This window comes from Gracilinanus agilis, chromosome 2 (genome assembly GCF_016433145.1).
Source record: "Gracilinanus agilis isolate LMUSP501 chromosome 2, AgileGrace, whole genome shotgun sequence".
Taxonomy (NCBI): domain Eukaryota; kingdom Metazoa; phylum Chordata; class Mammalia; order Didelphimorphia; family Didelphidae; genus Gracilinanus; species Gracilinanus agilis.
In genome coordinates, this window is record NC_058131.1 from 350,596,553 (window position 1) to 350,612,541 (window position 15,989).

Sequence of the window (15,989 nt, forward strand, 5' to 3'; positions counted from 1 at the left end):
GGAAGGGGAGGGGGCGGAAGAGACTCAGGCTTAGTTCCATGATGAAATGAATGCAAGGGGTGGGGAGCACAGGCAGCTGGGTGGAGCCCTGCTACTAGCCTTTAAGAACCAGAGTCCCCGGGGACCGCCGAGCGCCCGACTCTCGCCCTCGCCGCTGCCGTCGTGGGGCATCATGGATGGGCTCCAGGAGGAGGTGGCCCTGTTGGCCACAGTCACCCTCTTCGGGGTCCTGCTCCAAGGTAGGGCTCAGACTCCAGCGCCTGCTTTAACGTCGGGCAAGAAAGCCCACGCTGGGGTCCTTGGAGCAGGAGCTAAGCTGGAGGATGCTGCGGCGGCCCTCCGAGCGCCCAGGAAGGCGGGCAGGAGAGGACCCTGTAAATCTTGGGGAAGGGCTAGGGATGAGCCTGCAGCCAGGTAAACGGGGGCAGGGGGCAGCTGTCTAGACAGGCCCATGGACTTTACTCTGATTCGGTTCCCCTTTTGTATAGGAAGCCCCATTGGGAGCCGCCAAGGTCTGGTGCCCTGGTGGGGGAGGGGAGAGATAGGATGACCCCAGAATAATTTCGAGGCAGGACCACAGACCTCCCCCGCCTAGTATTTGGCCTGGTGGTAATTTTGCGTTTGTTCTCTTTCTCTTTGCGGGGCAGGTGGGTTGGCTGGTCCAAAGACCTAAGATTTCCTTGGTAGAGAGAGTTCTAGGAGGGAAAACACCAACTCAGCTGGGCCGCAGTTCTGCAGTTCTGCAATGAGACATTAGATGACTTGAACTAGGTCATACAGCCAGCCAGAGGCAGAATATGAACCCCGTGTTCCTGATTCGGTGCAGCCTTCTACCTCAGCGCCCTTAAGTGATGTCAAGGAGGGAATGTAGAAGCCGGTCACCCTAGGGAGGAGGATGCTTCTGAAGGCATCCAAAGGAGACAAATCTTCAGTTTTCCAGTGGGACTTCCTTACCCTGCGGGGGGAATCGGGAATCCTCCGAGAGCCCCAGATGGTGGATACCCCGCCCCTCAGGTGCCCCAGCCAGCGCTTGATTTGACTACATTTTGCAAACCAAATGAAAAACAAAGTTCTAAGTCTCCTGAGCCCATCTGTAGGATGGTGCATTTGTGTTTCTGGGCGTCATGAGGAGAGTGTTTGGAGATCCTCGGGGAGGTCCCCTCTCATGTTTGGAGGCCCTCCATCAGACCATTCCCTGACCACCTGGAGGTAGGGGATGGGAGATACAACCTCACCCCAGGAGAGCTCCTGACTGAATCCAGCAAGAATGGCTCACAGTTCTGTCACTGTGAAAGCTAGCTTTTCTTGGGGGAGCAAAAGCACTAGAACTCATTTTATAGTTGAGAAAAGTTAAATGACATCCTTGATTAAAAAAAAAAAAAAAGGACCAGTATAGCCAATTCTCCTCCCCACCATGCCACCAAGAGGCCTGCCAGGTCCGGAGGTAAGGAAAACTGACCGATTCTCTTCCTTCCCTCCTCAGCCTATTTCTCCTGGCAGGTGATCACAGCAAGGAGGAAATTCAAGGTGTCGCCCCCCGCCACCAGTGGTCCCCCAGAATTTGAGAGAGTCTTCCGAGCTCAGTAAGGTCCCCTGATGTGTGCCCGAGGCCTCAGACAGGCTCCTCCTGCCCTGGGATCTCAGGGTCAGAGGGAAGGGGTGTCATGGAGCTATCCCACCATCCCCAGCTCCCCCCTCCCATGCCTACATGCTGAACCCCATCCTGCTGTGCCCTACTCCTCAGTACTTGGGATGGGGGAGGCTGCCCCTTCTCCCACTCCCATTTCATAGCCCCACGAGAAGGAAGACCATCAAGGGCATGCATGGGCAGAACTAGGGGTGACAGGGAGGCCGCAGGCTCTCAGCCCCTACACCCCAACGCCTGAATCCCATCCTCCTAGCCTCCCCCTTCCAAAGAGTGACGGCTTCTTCCTGAGTCTCCTTCGCTTCCCCACCACAGACCCAGATGGGGAGGGGGCCTTGGGTGGGAGCTGAAAGGGGAGCTCAGCTTTGCCTCTCTTCCTCCTTCCCATCCCCGTCTCCCCCACCCTACCACAGGGTAAACTGCACTGAATACTTCCCCCTGTTCCTGGCAGTCCTCTGGGTGGCTGGCATCTTCTTCCATCAAGGTATCATCATCTGGGCTATTATTAGGCCCCTGTTGGGGCTTGGGTAGAACCTGAGAACCGAGGCCCCCTGCCCTCACCCCCGGGGCTCCTGGAGCCACAGGAAGCATCCCTGGTGGCCCTGACGATGCTGCAGGTTCCTCCATCACAGTATGAGTGAGGGGTGTGCACCCCGGATGCTCCCCACTTCCCTGCTTTCCAGGGTCCCCAAAAGCTGGTTTCTCTTTCCCTGGAAAAGGTGTGGCAGCTGCCTGCGGCCTGCTCTACCTGGGTGCCCGTTACAGATACTTCCATGGCTATGCTGTGTCGGCCCAGGGGAGGTGAGTGAGGGCTTGGGTTGGGGGGTCAGGGAAGGAGGCAGAGGTGGAAGGGTGAGATTGACCAGCACCCCCCTCGACTTCCACAGACTGGGCCCCCTGTACTTTGGCGCTCGAATCCTCTGGCTATTGGTAGGTCTGTCTGCGCTGGGCCTGGCCTTCCACTTTCTTCCAGACTCCCTGAAGAGCCTCATCCTGAGGAGGCTCAGAGGCCGGTTGTGATGGGGTAGGAGGTGGGATGGGACCCCACAGAGGCAGAGATGGAGAATCCTGGTGTGGGAGGTGCCCACCCCACCAGGGATTGGGGAGCTCTGTGGACAGGGGCACTATGGGGCAGGGAATGTGATGCAGATGCCCCCGAGGTTTGAAACAGAATTAAACTTTTATTACAATTCACGTTTTATATAATTATATATCGACATACGTGAAAAAATCAAATGTATCCAATAATAAAAAACACAGCACATTAGAGTAGTATGATGCATTCCAGTGTACGGCCGCCTAAGCCCAGAGAGGCCCCCCTGATTCCGCCAGCGCACAGCCAGGGGCCAGGGCTGGGCAGCACCTTCGGAAAGGCCTGTCTCCTGGGATCCCTGCCCTCTATCAGCCCAAAGGGAGACCCCGAAGCCCAGCCAGGGGGACCCGGCACCCTGATCCCCAGCTCCTTGGCCCCACCATGAGGAAGGGGTGAAGGGTAGGTGCCCCCCACCGTCCCATGGCCCCATCCTTCTGGCCCAGCCAGGCCTGGCCCGAGGAGATAGCACCCGCTCCCTAGGCTGGAGACCCCTGTGGGGCCTGCCCACATCAGGCTGGTGGACAGAGTGGGGAATGTGGGGCTGAGCAAAGGCCAAGGATGGCCTCGGGGTCTCGGGGCTCGTCCTCCCTCCGGGACCCCTCACTCCCCCCAGCCCCACGTGCGCCTCCGCTCCGCTTTACCGTAGGCCATGGAGAAAGGGAGGCCCTCCGGAGACCTCCCCACTTCTCCCCTTTGCCCCCAGGGCTGTCTTTGGTCCTGTCACCTCCAGATCTTGTGCCCTGCCAGGCGTGCAGCGAGGCACAGGCTCCCCACGGGGTGTGGGGAGACACTGGGGCGGGAAGGGCTGGGCAGCCTCAAAGTTCCGCTCCCTCCACCCTCCGATGCTTAGTCAGCCTTTTTCAGGAAAATCTGCAAGGACGGAAGAGTGAGGGTCAGAGGGGGCTGGAGAGGCTTCGGTGCGGGGCGGGACAGGCCGACGGGCAGAGGGGCCACTTACCTCACTCAGGATCACCCACACCGGGGAGTCTGTCTGGATGGACAAGCGGACGGCTTCCAGGGGCCCGAAGGCGGGGTCCACCTCACCCTCAGCCACACCCTTGGAAAAAGAACCTGCAGGGGCGGAGGCGCAGCTCAGAGAGACCCCCAGAAGACGCACATCCGGCCCCTCCCCACAATCAAAGGGAGGAGAAGAGCCGGCATGTATAGAGCATTACAGAGTGATTCCCTCACCCGATCCTCTTAGCAGCCCTGGGGAGCTAGGGAGGTGCTCTTACTATCCTCATTTTACACATGAGGATCCCGAGGCACACAGCAGTGACATGACTTGCCCAGAGTCATACAATGAGCAAATATCTGAGGCTAGATAGGAATTTGGGTCTTCCTCACTCCAGACCCGGCCCTCCATCCGCTGCTAAGGGAAGCAGATTGGGGTGCTCACCGTCCCCAACTTTTTTGCTCATCTTCCTGGCTCCAGCCCTACTCACCGATCTGGAGGTAGCCATCTGGGGTCCTGGGATACCTGAGTGTGGCCCCTCGGCCCTCCTGCAGGGCCTCCTTGTCCGACTGTGGGTTCTGAGGGTCAAAGGGCGAGAACAGGGAGGAGGCCATCAAGGATGGGCCAAGGAGACAGGCAAGACAGGCAGGGCAAAAGGAAGCAAATCAACTTTGGGTCTCATGAGGGGCAACCTGTCCACGGCAGCCCCCGGGCCTCTCTGCTGACAAGAGAAACAACAAAGCCACACTCCCCGCCTGGCCAGGCCACTCACGTCGAAGGGCAGCACCTCCACTGTGGTATTGAACAGCTTGTCCTCTGGGTGCTCGATGTTCCCACTTCGGAAGAAAAACCTGTTTGACAGACACACAAGGCATGTAGCATCAGAGCAGGAAAGAGAGAGAGAGACAGAGAGAGAGAGAGAGAGAGAGAGAGAGAGAGAGAGAGAGAGAGAGAGAGAAAGAGAGAGACAGAGAGACAGAGAGACAGAGACAGAGAGAGAGAGACAGAGAGAGAGACAGAGAGACAGAGACAGAGAGACAGAGAGACAGAGAGAGACAGAGACAGAGACAGACAGAGAGAGACAGAGACAGAGAGGGAGACAGAGAGAGAGAGACAGAGGGAGAAGGAGAGAGAAAGAAAGAGATAGAGAGAGGGGGGAAGAGAGAGGCAGAGAGAGAAAAACAGAGAGAGGAGAAAGAAAAAGGCAGAGAGGCACAGAGACAGAGAAACAGAGAGAGGTGGGGAGGGAGAAAGAGAGAGACAGGCAGACAGACAGAGAGAAGGGAAGAGCAGGGCTAGCAGGGAAAGCCTCTTTCTTACAGCTCCCAGGCCAGTTTGTATGGCAAAGCCCAGGGCTAGGTTCATGGTGGGGATGACAACGATGGACAAATCCCTCCCAGGCCTGGCAGGACGGGAAACTGACCGCTCAAGGCGTAGGGGCTGGAAGAATCTGAAGCGGATGAAGTCTCCAGCAGTGGGCGTGAAGGCCCAGAAGAAGTCTTCGCGCAGGTAGGCTTTCTCCAGGGTGAAATGCTGGTACGTCTTGAGGCTAGTGCTGACCTCAGCGGGAGGATTCATGTGCTCCTTTCTCAGGGCATGTTTACCAAAATCCTTGTCCTAGACACAAGCACAAGCAAGAGGAGAGTGTGAGCCATGCCAGACTCACAACTAGCAAGCAGTCCTAGTACAGTATTGACTCTAAAAAAAGACTCAAAATGAGGTTTTATTCATCTTGCCTGCCTCCCTGGATAGGAGACCACTGAATTTACACCCAGTGCTGAGCAATGATGATCATAAAAAAAATGCAAAGCCTTTTCTTTTTTTAAACCTTATTTTCCATCTTAGAATCAATACTATGTAAAGGTTCCAAGGCAGAAGAGAGGTAAGGGTGGGCAATGGGGATCAAGTGACTTGTCCAGGGTCATACAGCTGGGAAGAGTCTGAGGCCAGATTTGATGTCTGATGTTCATTGCCAATATACTCCAGTCCCCAGGATTGGAAAAGCCAGAATTCCTGGTCCAGGGCCCACATTCTCCTACTGGCTATGCTGTTACCCAACCACAACAGGCTCTGTAGGGCACCCTGAGCTAAGGTCCCTGGGCTATCCATCCTGTCCCTTAGGCCTCACCTTGACCTTAGTTATATGGGGATACCAGCATGTGATTTACAAAAGCTACTGACAATTACTGAGGCCTTCGGGCTGGCCCAGTTAGTTATACCATGAAACAAAAGCAGTTAGGACAGTGATGGTGAACTTTTTAGAGACTATGTACCGTGCCCCATCCCCAAGACTATGTGCTGTGCCCCCCCCCTCCCACCGAGTGTAGGGTGTGCCCTGTCTCTCCCCCTTATCCCACACAGGGGGAGGGAGGAAGTGCTGCCATTGGGCTGCTGGACAGAGGGGCAGGGAGGGGCAGTGGAGAGGGGAAGGGGAGCAGCTCTGTCCGAGTCTCTCTGCCTTTCTAGTAACAAACTCTGAGGAGTGGGGATGGGGAGGCACCACATGCCCATAGAAAGTGCTCTGTGTGCCATCTCTGGCACTTGTGCCATAGGTTTGCCATTGCTGGTCTAGGATGAGGGAGGAGAAGAGTCCTGCTATTCTTGACTGCAGTCAGATCTCTTACTGTGTTCAGTTCTAGGGGCCACATCTTAAGGACTGGGACAAACTGGAGTATATCCTCTGCTTCCACTTCCTTCACTTATGTGCATAACTTCATAGAAGTCTTCCTTGATTTCTCTGAATTCTTCATTTTCATTCTTTATGGCACACTGACTTCCATTTTCTCTCACAATGAGACACTGAATGGACTTGAGACCATGCTATACAAGGATTAATTGAAGGAAAAAAGGATCTTTAGCCTGGAGAAGATTTTAGCAAGAAGAGAGAATAGATATATGTATATATTCAAGTATATGAAGGGCTATCTTAGACTTGTTCTATCTGGTTTAAGAGGCACAAAAAAGTAGCACTGGGCAAAAGCTGGAAAGGCAGATTTCAGCTCACTAATGAATAAAAAAGGCTCATTGACCAGTACTGTCCCAAAGTGGAATGTATTACTCTGGGAGGTAATGACTTCCCCATCAACAATGATCTTCAATCAGAAGCTTGATGGCCACCTGTCAGGATGCTGTAGGGAGATTTTCTGCTCAGGAATGAGTTGGATTAGAATTCAAAGGTGTCAAACTCACCACCCTCAAAGGGTTGTTGTCCAAACCAAATTAAAATGTAATTAGGAAATGTTTAACAAAACAAATAAAAATATAATACAGTATGTTGTTGTTCAGTTATTTCAGTTGTTTGGTTGTTGTTTCAGACTCTTAACGACCCCATTTGACATTCTCTTGGCAAAGATACTGGAGTGGTTTGGTCATTCCCTTCTTCAGCTCCTTTGACAGAGGAGGAAACTGAGGCCAACAGGGTAAAGTGACTTGCCCAGTCACACAGCTAGACAGTGTCTGTGGTCAGCTTTGAACTTGGGAGGATGAGTTTTCCTGACCCCAGGCCTGGTGCTCTACGCACTATGGCACCACCTGACTGCACATGATACAACGTAATGTTAATTTGTGGTCTCCTAAGTCAATACTGGGCCAGCAAGCATCCGTTTCTATTTCAGCCTGACACCAATGGGACTGGATGTCCTTCAAGGATGATATGCAAACCTTCATGACCAATGGTGGGGCCCATGTGAGTGACTGAGCCACTGAGTGAGAGGACGGTCACACGGACATGACAGAGCCCTCTCCCATCCTCAAGACCTCTATGCCTCATCCACCCCAGCGAGGGGTAGCTTTAGAAGTCTGAGCTGGGGGAGCCAAGAAGGGGCTCAGTTTCTATTATTTCTCTCCTTGGGAAAGATTGGGGAAAGGATGTGGATGGGATCAGTGAACCTCCTCTTGAAAGTATTCCCAATAAAAGGGTCTGGATGTTGGTCCTTTGGGAAGTTTTTTTTTTAACCTTTACCTTCTGTCTTAGAATCACTACTGTATATTGGTTCCAAGGCAGAGGAGAGATAAGGGCTAGGCAATGGGGGTCAAGTGACTTGCCCAGGGTCACACAGCTGGGAAGTGTCTGAGGCCATATTTGAACCCAGAATCTCCCTTCTCTAGGCCTGGCTCTCAATCCACTGAGCCACCCAGCTGCTCCCTCCTTTGGGCAGTCTTGAAGGGTATATAGGCAAGCAAGCTACAGCCTTTTTCTTTGCTTAAAAAAAAATTACTGATGCAATTTGTTTTAACACAATTTACATGTCCCCCAAAAAATGAGTTTATTAATTATTAACCCAAAAGAACAAGGCACCCTTTAACTGAGGGTGTTCCTGACAGTGACCACCGTGTCTGACCCAAGGTGTGCGGTGTCGCCACACAGACTTTATTTATGTGGTCACTGCGCGTTTCTCCTCGGCTTCCACTTTCTTCGTGTAGATGCGTGACTTCACATAGGTCTTCCCTGGTTTCTCTGAATTCTTCATCTTCATTCTTTTTCATGGCACACTGCTAATCTATCATCTCCTTTCTTCATCCCTATCTTTTAATCACTGTGTGTCTGTTTTGTTTTGGGGTTACTGTTAGCACAGAGTGCCAGATAGCATTGTGGAGAGAGGGTCAGGCCTGGAGGAGCTGGGTTCAAATCCAGCCTGCGACACTTCTGAGCGGTGTGAGCCCCCTGACTGCCTAGCCCTGCTGGCTCTTCTGTCTTAGAAGGGATACTAAGAAGAGAAAGGTTTAAAACCAAACCAAACCAGAGTGCACCGAGACACGTTTGTCCACATGCGTCTCTTCTTAGTGTCCATCATTTCCTCAGCGTAGGAAGGATCCAAGCAGTGCCCATGGGCAGTTCCACCAGCAGAGAAGAATCGCCAGCCTGCCTCCTTGCAGGCTTCCCCACCCAGCTGTTAGCCTGCCTGAGGGTGCAAGGGGGGCAGCTCCAGGCTCTTTCTCATGGTTCTCTGCTCGCACTCCTTCCCTACCGGCCTGGAGAAGGCCGGGCCCTGGACCTTGTAGGCCTCCCAAGAGCTAACAGAAGAGGGCTGGGAAGGGTAAATAAAGTCGGGCGGGAGGTGTGCAGGGCCCCTGCCAGGTGGGCGTCCTATGGGGAATGGATGGGTCCAGTGACAGGGATGAGAGAGGGCCCTGCGGGGGATGCAGGTGGAAGGTGGGCAGACTTCGGCCCTGCCCTAGCCAGGCTGGGCCAGCTGAGGACTCTTGATGTCATTCTCTGGGGAATCCCAGGAAGTCTGAGCCAGGAAGGCTCCCAGGGACTCACTGCCGCTAGGATAGGGAGAAGGTGGCGAGGCCCTGCGGCTCTCCAGGACCAGCGCTGGGTCTCTGATGCTCACTCTGCATTCTCCTCTTTGCAGGCTACAGCCAAAGTGGGCAGGAGGCTGTGTCGGAAGGTTAAGGCAGGGGCCGAGGCTTGTTAAATGAAAGCATCAATGAGGTGCCCTTGGCCTTTGGGGCTGGGACCACCATGAACCACTGGAGCCTCCCAGGAAAGTGCCCTCTGAGACTTAGGAATCTGGGAGGTTCCCACAGCCATTCTCCTTTCTCCTTGCTGGCAGCTGTAAGCAGGCCTTCGTGACCACGTGCCTAGCCCACTTTGGAGGTAGGATGCCCTGCCTCTGCTCTCCTCCTCATCATTTTTCTTTCTTCCTTTTTTTTTTTAAACTCTTTCTAAAACAACTGCTTGGTCACATGGGTTGATGGGGATATGACTGGGGATATGGACTCTAAACGATCACCCTAATATAAATATTAATAATATGGAAATAGGTCCTGATCAATGACACATGTAAAATCCAGTGGAATTGTTCATTGGCAATGGGAGGGGGGGTAGGAGGAGGGGAGGGAAAGAACATAAATCTTATAACCATGGAAAAATATTCTAAATTAATTAATTAAATAAACTAAAAAAAAAAAAACAAACCTCTTTCTGTCTTTGTATCAATTCTATGACAGAAGAATAGCAAGGGCTAAGCCACTAGGGTTAGCTGACTTGCCCCGTGTCACACAGTTAGGAAGTCTCTGAGCCTAGATTTGAACTCAGGACCTACCCCCCCCCCCCATTCCAGGCCTGGAGTTCTATCAACTGTGCTGCCTATCTGCTCCCCAATTATTTCTTACTTCCCTATCAGACGATTCTTTCAAGCATATAAATCTGCTCATGACACAATGACACATGATACCATTCAAAAATTGTTTACTGAATAGGTTCTGAATAGGTTCAGGCTCTCCTTTGCCTGGCATTCGATGGGGTGCCACCTTATCCCTGCACACTATATTCCAGTAAAACTGGACCCCCTTCTGTCCCCTGCAACACTGGGTTTGCCTACCTCTAGGCCTAAAGGGACTGAATTAAGGGGTCGAGGGCGGGAGGGACGATGGGAAAAAGGCAGATTTACCTTGAGTTTTTGAATCTTCCCAGCCAGGGAGGAGTGGGTGCCCACATGCTGGAAAAGCGAGGGTTTGAAGCGGATCCGAAGGTTGGCCTTCTGTCGATCACAGTGCTTCTGGACAGACAGAGAGGGACAGTTAACCCCGGCCAGCAGAGGAGGCCTGAGGGATGGTATAGACACAGACACAGTGGCTAGAGATGGAAGGAGGGGCTGAGTCCAACCAGAAGAGATAGACAGCCAGACGGGGCAGGTAGACATGAGGCATAGTAGTCATGGCGGTGGTAGTGGTAGTAGTAGTATTTTTATTTTAAATAACCCTCACCTTCCATCTTAGAATCAGTACCATGTGTTGGGTCCAAGGCAGAAGAGCTGTAAGGGTAGGCCATGGGGGTTAAGTGACTCGCCCAGGGTCACCTAGCTGGGAAGTGTCTGAGGTCATATTTGAACCCAGGACCTCCTCTCTTGGGGCCTGGTTCTTCATCCACTGTGCCACCCAGCTGCCCCCTCTATAGAGCTTTAAAGCACCATATATATATTATCTCATTTGAGCCTCACGACAATTGAGTAGCTATAGTTGTATTATCTGCATTTTTTAAAATTATTTTTTCTCCACTTGAAGAATGTAAAAAAATAATTTTAACATTTGCTTTAAAAATGTTTGATTTCCAAATTCTCTCCCTCTCTCTCCTCCCCCCAATGAAGTCTCTCTGTCCATGCACACAGAGTTTGCCAACATCCGAAGCAGGGTTGGGAATCTTGTCTTTCTAACTCCGTGTCCACATTCTACCCTCTTGTAAAGGGGCAGCAAGATGGCTCAGGGGATAGAGAGCCAGGGTTCCTTCCAGCCTGGCCTCAGACACTTCCTAGCCGTATGACCTTGGGTGAGTCACTTCACCCCCACTGCCTAGCCCATACTGCTCTTCTGCCTTGGGACTGTGACTCGGCATCCATTTTAAGACAGAAAGTAAGGGTTAATGTTTTATTTTATTTTAAAGAAAAGGGTAGGAAGTAAGCTGAGTATGCAGTTAGCCAGAAAGGGTGGGCGGACACATAGGCCGTGCAAACAGGCAGATGGCACAAGCAAATGGACAGACAGATAAGGCAGAGATGGGCAGTTTGGAAGAGGGGTGGCTGCGGAGATGGACAAACATCCAGAAGGGATGGAGGAACCGAAAGGCCAGCTCCCCAGCAGACAGGGCAAACAGATCAATGGAGTGGGTGGACAGAAAGGGAAGGTTCCTGGCAGCTGGGCAGAACTTGGGTCGCTGCCACCCACGGCTCTGGGTGAGTTGGGGTTCCCCAAAGGTCAGTGCTCTGGGGAAACCGTGAGCCAGCCCTGCTCCTGGGACGCCCCGCCTGGGCCTTTTCACCTCCCAGCCGAAGCCCGGGGAAAGGCAGGGCATTCCTCCGGGCACCTTGGGGCCCGCGCCTACCCAGGCCCGTTAAACAGTGCAGAGACCAGGCACGCAGGGCGCAGGCCGCGCACTCGCGCCTCCTTCTCAGGTGTCCGTGGCCAGCCTCGGCGGGCCCCCTGTACAGAGGCCCCCTAGCCCACGCCTTCACGCTGGGCGGGAGGGCCCAGACACGCATTCGTCTGCACAACAGGGATGAGCCAGCGGCGGGGAGCAGCGCCCTGCGGAGGGGCCCTCGCACTCACCGCATCCTTCTCTGGGTTGCAGACCTTCACCCACAAGATGTGGTCCAGAAGCCAGTCGATGGGCTTGTCCCGGTAGAACATGAGGATAAACTCCACAATCAGGCTCAGGTCCAGAGACTTGAACATCTTCCCTACAGAGACCACGGACAGTGCCTGAGCCGGTGAGGGGCCGGGCGGAGGCCAGAGCAGGACAGAGGGGACGCCGCGAGGAGAAGCTTCCTAAAATTGGACTTGTTGCCTTTATGCTGTCAGTTACATGCAGAAACCATTTTTGACCCCCATTTTCTGATATTTTAGGGTTCAGATTCTCTCCCCCAAATCGGACTAATCATAAAGTCGAGGAGGGTCAAGTGTGCGGGCGGGTTGGGCAGCATCCCTTCCTGACTGCCTGTCCTGGGGCTCTGTGGGAAGGGAGGGACGGTATGACTCCTAAAGGGAATCTGGAGGGGCTGACACGGGAGGGAAGGAATGACTTACTATGTGCCAGGCACTGTGCTAGGGGCACACCAATAGTCTCTCACCATCTTCCTAACGACCAGGAGGGAGGCGCCCTCACTATCCCTTACAGAGTAGTAGATTATCCCTGGCCGCATTATTATTGTTATTATTATTATTATTAGTAGTAGTAGTAGGCATAGTAGTAGTATTCCCTGACTTTCCATCTTAGAATCAGTACTGCGTATTGACTCCAAGGCAGAAGAGAGGTAAGGGCTAGGCAGGGGGAGGTAAGTGACTTGCCCAGGGTCACCTAGCTGGGAAGTGTCAGAGGCCACATTTGAAATCTGGTCTCCTGAACTCTAGGCGCAGGGCTCCATCGTCTACAGCACCAGCGGCCTCTGCGTGACCGTCTGTGTGTCCCCTGAGAGAAGGCAGGCTCTCTGGGGGCAGGGAGGCCGGCGCCAGTGCAAAGCAGGCAGTTCCTGAAGGCATGAAGATGGGTGACGGGGAGCCCTCCGGGTCACTCTGGTCGTGGGTCTCACTGTCTCACTAGGCTGAGCTCCTGGGTGCAGCTCCTGCCCTCGGCTGGCTCAGGGCAGGAGGGTCCCAAATAAAGGGATCCCCCCCAGGTCAGGTGAGGATGGCAGGGTGCGTCTATCCTGGGGCTGTCTGTCTTTCTGGGCAGAACCCGTAGGCGGGCACGGCAGAAGCTCAGGAGCACAGGAACATAGCCCTGGAAGTGGCAGGGCCCTCAAAGACCATCTGTTCATTTAACAGAAAAGGAAAAGGGACGGCCGGGTGACTCAATGGATCGGGAGCCAAGCCCAGAGTTGGGAGGTCCTGGGTTCCAATCTGGCCTCAGACACTCTCTACTTGTGTGACCCCGGGCAAGTCAACTTTACCCCCACGACATAGCCCTGATTGCTCTTCCGTCAATATACAATAAGATGGAAAGTAAGGAATTTTTAAAAAGAGAAAAGGAAATTGAAACCTGAGGATATTTAATATCTTGTCCAGAGTCCCACAGGGAGTAAAATGGCAGAGGTAGGATTTGAACAGAGGACCTCTTTTCATGACATTGTGGAAATCAGGAAGAGGAGGAGGAAAGATGGAAAAAGGAGGAGGAAGAGGAAGAGAAGGAAGGGGGAAGGAGAGGGGGGGGTGAACAGCCTTGGCACGGGCCCCTGGGAGAAGCAGGGGTGGCACTGGGGCAGGATAAGAGAGGGCAGGCCAGGGCGGGGGGCATGCACTCATTACCAATGAAACCCAGCTGGGAGAATTCCAGGATCATCCATTCCTCCGAAGGCTGCTGCAGAGCAAAATTCTTCATGGTGCTCAGGTAGTTGGGTTTGGCCACAATGTCGTCCTCCAGCTGCCGGGGAGGGGGGGGGGGAAGTAGGGGAGGTTCAGAGGCTACCCCCCACCCTTCCCCAGGGGCCCTGAGGGGGCGGGGGAGGGGGCAGGCGGCTCATTCCCTGCCCGGGGCCCACCCCGGGCTTCCCACACGGCCTCCCCAGCGGGCCCCGGGCGCTTCTCCCTGGAAGTCCCTTCCCCGCCACAGGCCACCCCAAGCGGAGACAAGTGAGAAGGAAAAGCCCCCAGCCCCTGCCCCTTCCCTCCAGGCCCTCCGGCCGCTCCTGGGGGCTGACCTGGACATAGTACATGCCCTTGGCCTGGGCGTACATCATCAGGAAGCAGTAGTCCAGGTTCTGCTTCGTTCTCCACCTGGGGAAGAGGGCCAGGGCCAGAAGGTGAGGGCCGAGGGGGCCCCTGGGCAGGGTTCCGGCAGGGGAGGGGTGTCCGAGGGGGCTCGGGGTCTGCCCAGGCTGGAGGCATGGGTGGAGGAGGGGTGGCAGGCGTGGGGGCTCGCGCTGGGTACCTGACTCTTTCTTTGGGGTCTCCGAAGGACTCTCGCAGCCGAGAAAAGTCAGGATAGAAGTGTGGAGAAGGGGAGATGACTTCTAGGAGGCCAGAGTGGATTTCAGTTGGGAACCTGTGGAGGGAAGGAGAGAATGGATCACAGACGGAGAAGGAAAAGGAGTCCCAGAGGCCCTTTGTTTTACACAGGAGGAAACAGAGTCCCTGAGAAGGTTAGGTAACTGGCTGAAAGTCATGCCGGTAGTAAATGATGATGTCAAAACTGGAACCCAGATCCCGACTCCAGGACTACCATACTCTACTGAGAAGGAGGCTGAATAAAATAGTATGGGGATACAGCGGTCAAGAAGGAGCCCTGCTGAGGCAGCAAGGTGGCACAGTAGATAAAGCATGGAGTCTGGAAGTCCTGGGTTCAAATTTAGCTTCAGACACATCCCAGCTATGTGACCATGGGCAAGTCACCTAACCCTGTTTGCTTAACCCTTGCCCTTCTGCCTTACAATTGTTACTAAGACAGAAAGGAAGGGTTTTAAAAGACAGAAAACATCCCTGCTGTGTGCCTTCTTCCCCGTATTAATTATCAGCTGGACCCCAGAGAAGAGGGCGATGCTGGAGGGAGCAGAGGCAGGAACAAGGAGAAGGAGCCTCTTGGAAGATGCCCTAGATCCATGCCAGCCTCAGCAGGGCAGCACAACCAGAGACAGGGGCTCACAGACACCCCCTGACCTCTCACCCCCTCAGAAAAGCTCCAGGAGCACAGGGAGTCCTGGGGTTCTCAGCCCCAAAGAGAGGAGGGGTGGTGAGCTGGCACCCCCTGGTGGTGCCAGTGAAGACACGAGAGAGTGGGTGTCTTCCACCCACATCTCTGATTCTGTAAATGAGAGCTTTTACCTGTGGCGTCCAGAGGCAGCCACAAACAAGGCTGGCTCCTGAGGGCTGCAGGGGTGTGAATGTGGGCTGGGGGATACCAGAAGGGGCTGAGCAGGGAACAACAGAACCCCAAGCCTGACTGAAATCAGAACCTTGGGCTGGGGCACTTGATGGGTGAGACTGGGCACCCATGCCGTGCCCTGAGGCCTTGGCCTGGCCAGAGGCATTCTGGAGTCTAAAGGAGAGGCTTGCAGACAGACTGGGCTCTGCTCCCACTTTTACCAATTTCCCAGGGAAAGGGAATCATAGAGGAGCCAACCTGGGTCCTTGGGAACACCTTAAACCTGGGACCCAGCCTTATTTACCTCTCAGGGGTTGCCGGGGTCACATGAGAAAGCTGATGGGAAAAAGCATTATGGAAAGGAAAGTAGCCCATGCTGTTATCACACCTTCAAGGACAAAGGGTGGTGGGGGAACACTGTATGCATTGTCAGATTTTTTTTTAACGTATTTATGATTAGTTTTGTTGATCTTTTCCCCCTTCTTTCTCATTTTCTCTTTTAAAAGTTATTTGTTAAGTAGTCTGGACCTTTGGGAGAGGAAGAGATATAGGGGGAATTTAGGCAATGTAAAAACAAAAGATATCAATAAAAATCTATTTTGAAAAGAAAAGAAAATGAAGGCAAGTAGGAGGGTGGGAACCTGAGCTGAGATGGCTCTTTTCCTTTCTCCTAGGGCTCTTAAGGTGAACCCAACTTCCTTTCCCCAGGTGGGCTCAGCCCACACTAGGGTATTCTGGAAACCCTCCCAGGCAACACCAAGGCCATTTTGCAGCTGCGTCTTCTCTGACCCAAATGTTTTTCCCAATGAATTTTTGAAAAATTCAGTTTTTCAGTGGCCACACTTTGTTCCTAGGGACTCTTGTCACCTAGTCCTTTTTTTCCCTCTTGCTCCCTAATGTCTGCTACTGTGACCCTAGGGCAATCTGTGGGCTCCGGGCCCTCCCAGATTCTGACCCCACGCTTTGCTCACACCCAGTCTGGGGAGGCTCTAGGTAGGTA

The 15,989-nt window shown here is 53.6% G+C and overlaps 2 protein-coding genes across 2 annotated transcripts in view; one reads left to right on the forward strand and one right to left on the reverse strand.

Moving 5' to 3' along the window:
- Window positions 1-149: 149 nt before the first annotated feature.
- On the forward strand, window positions 150-2,830 carry LTC4S (leukotriene C4 synthase). The gene is made up of 5 exons (XM_044664398.1): window positions 150-239; window positions 1,484-1,583; window positions 2,059-2,129; window positions 2,365-2,446; window positions 2,533-2,830. Exons 1-5 carry the CDS (start codon window positions 173-175, stop codon window positions 2,663-2,665), a joined length of 453 nt encoding a protein of 150 aa, XP_044520333.1. The 5' UTR covers window positions 150-172; the 3' UTR covers window positions 2,666-2,830.
- A 79-nt stretch (window positions 2,831-2,909) lies between these two features.
- Window positions 2,910-15,989, reverse strand: part of MGAT4B (alpha-1,3-mannosyl-glycoprotein 4-beta-N-acetylglucosaminyltransferase B) — a 101,898-nt gene continuing 88,818 nt past the window's right edge. Inside the window, exons 8-17 of the mRNA XM_044659812.1 lie at window positions 14,060-14,173; window positions 13,830-13,905; window positions 13,438-13,552; window positions 11,743-11,873; window positions 10,092-10,199; window positions 5,117-5,310; window positions 4,466-4,544; window positions 4,184-4,271; window positions 3,697-3,809; window positions 2,910-3,608 (exon numbers count right to left, since the gene is read on the reverse strand). Coding sequence (XP_044515747.1) covers window positions 3,585-3,608; window positions 3,697-3,809; window positions 4,184-4,271; window positions 4,466-4,544; window positions 5,117-5,310; window positions 10,092-10,199; window positions 11,743-11,873; window positions 13,438-13,552; window positions 13,830-13,905; window positions 14,060-14,173 — 1,042 coding nt within the window. The 3' untranslated portion in view covers window positions 2,910-3,584. The remainder of the gene's footprint in view (window positions 3,609-3,696; window positions 3,810-4,183; window positions 4,272-4,465; window positions 4,545-5,116; window positions 5,311-10,091; window positions 10,200-11,742; window positions 11,874-13,437; window positions 13,553-13,829; window positions 13,906-14,059; window positions 14,174-15,989) is intronic.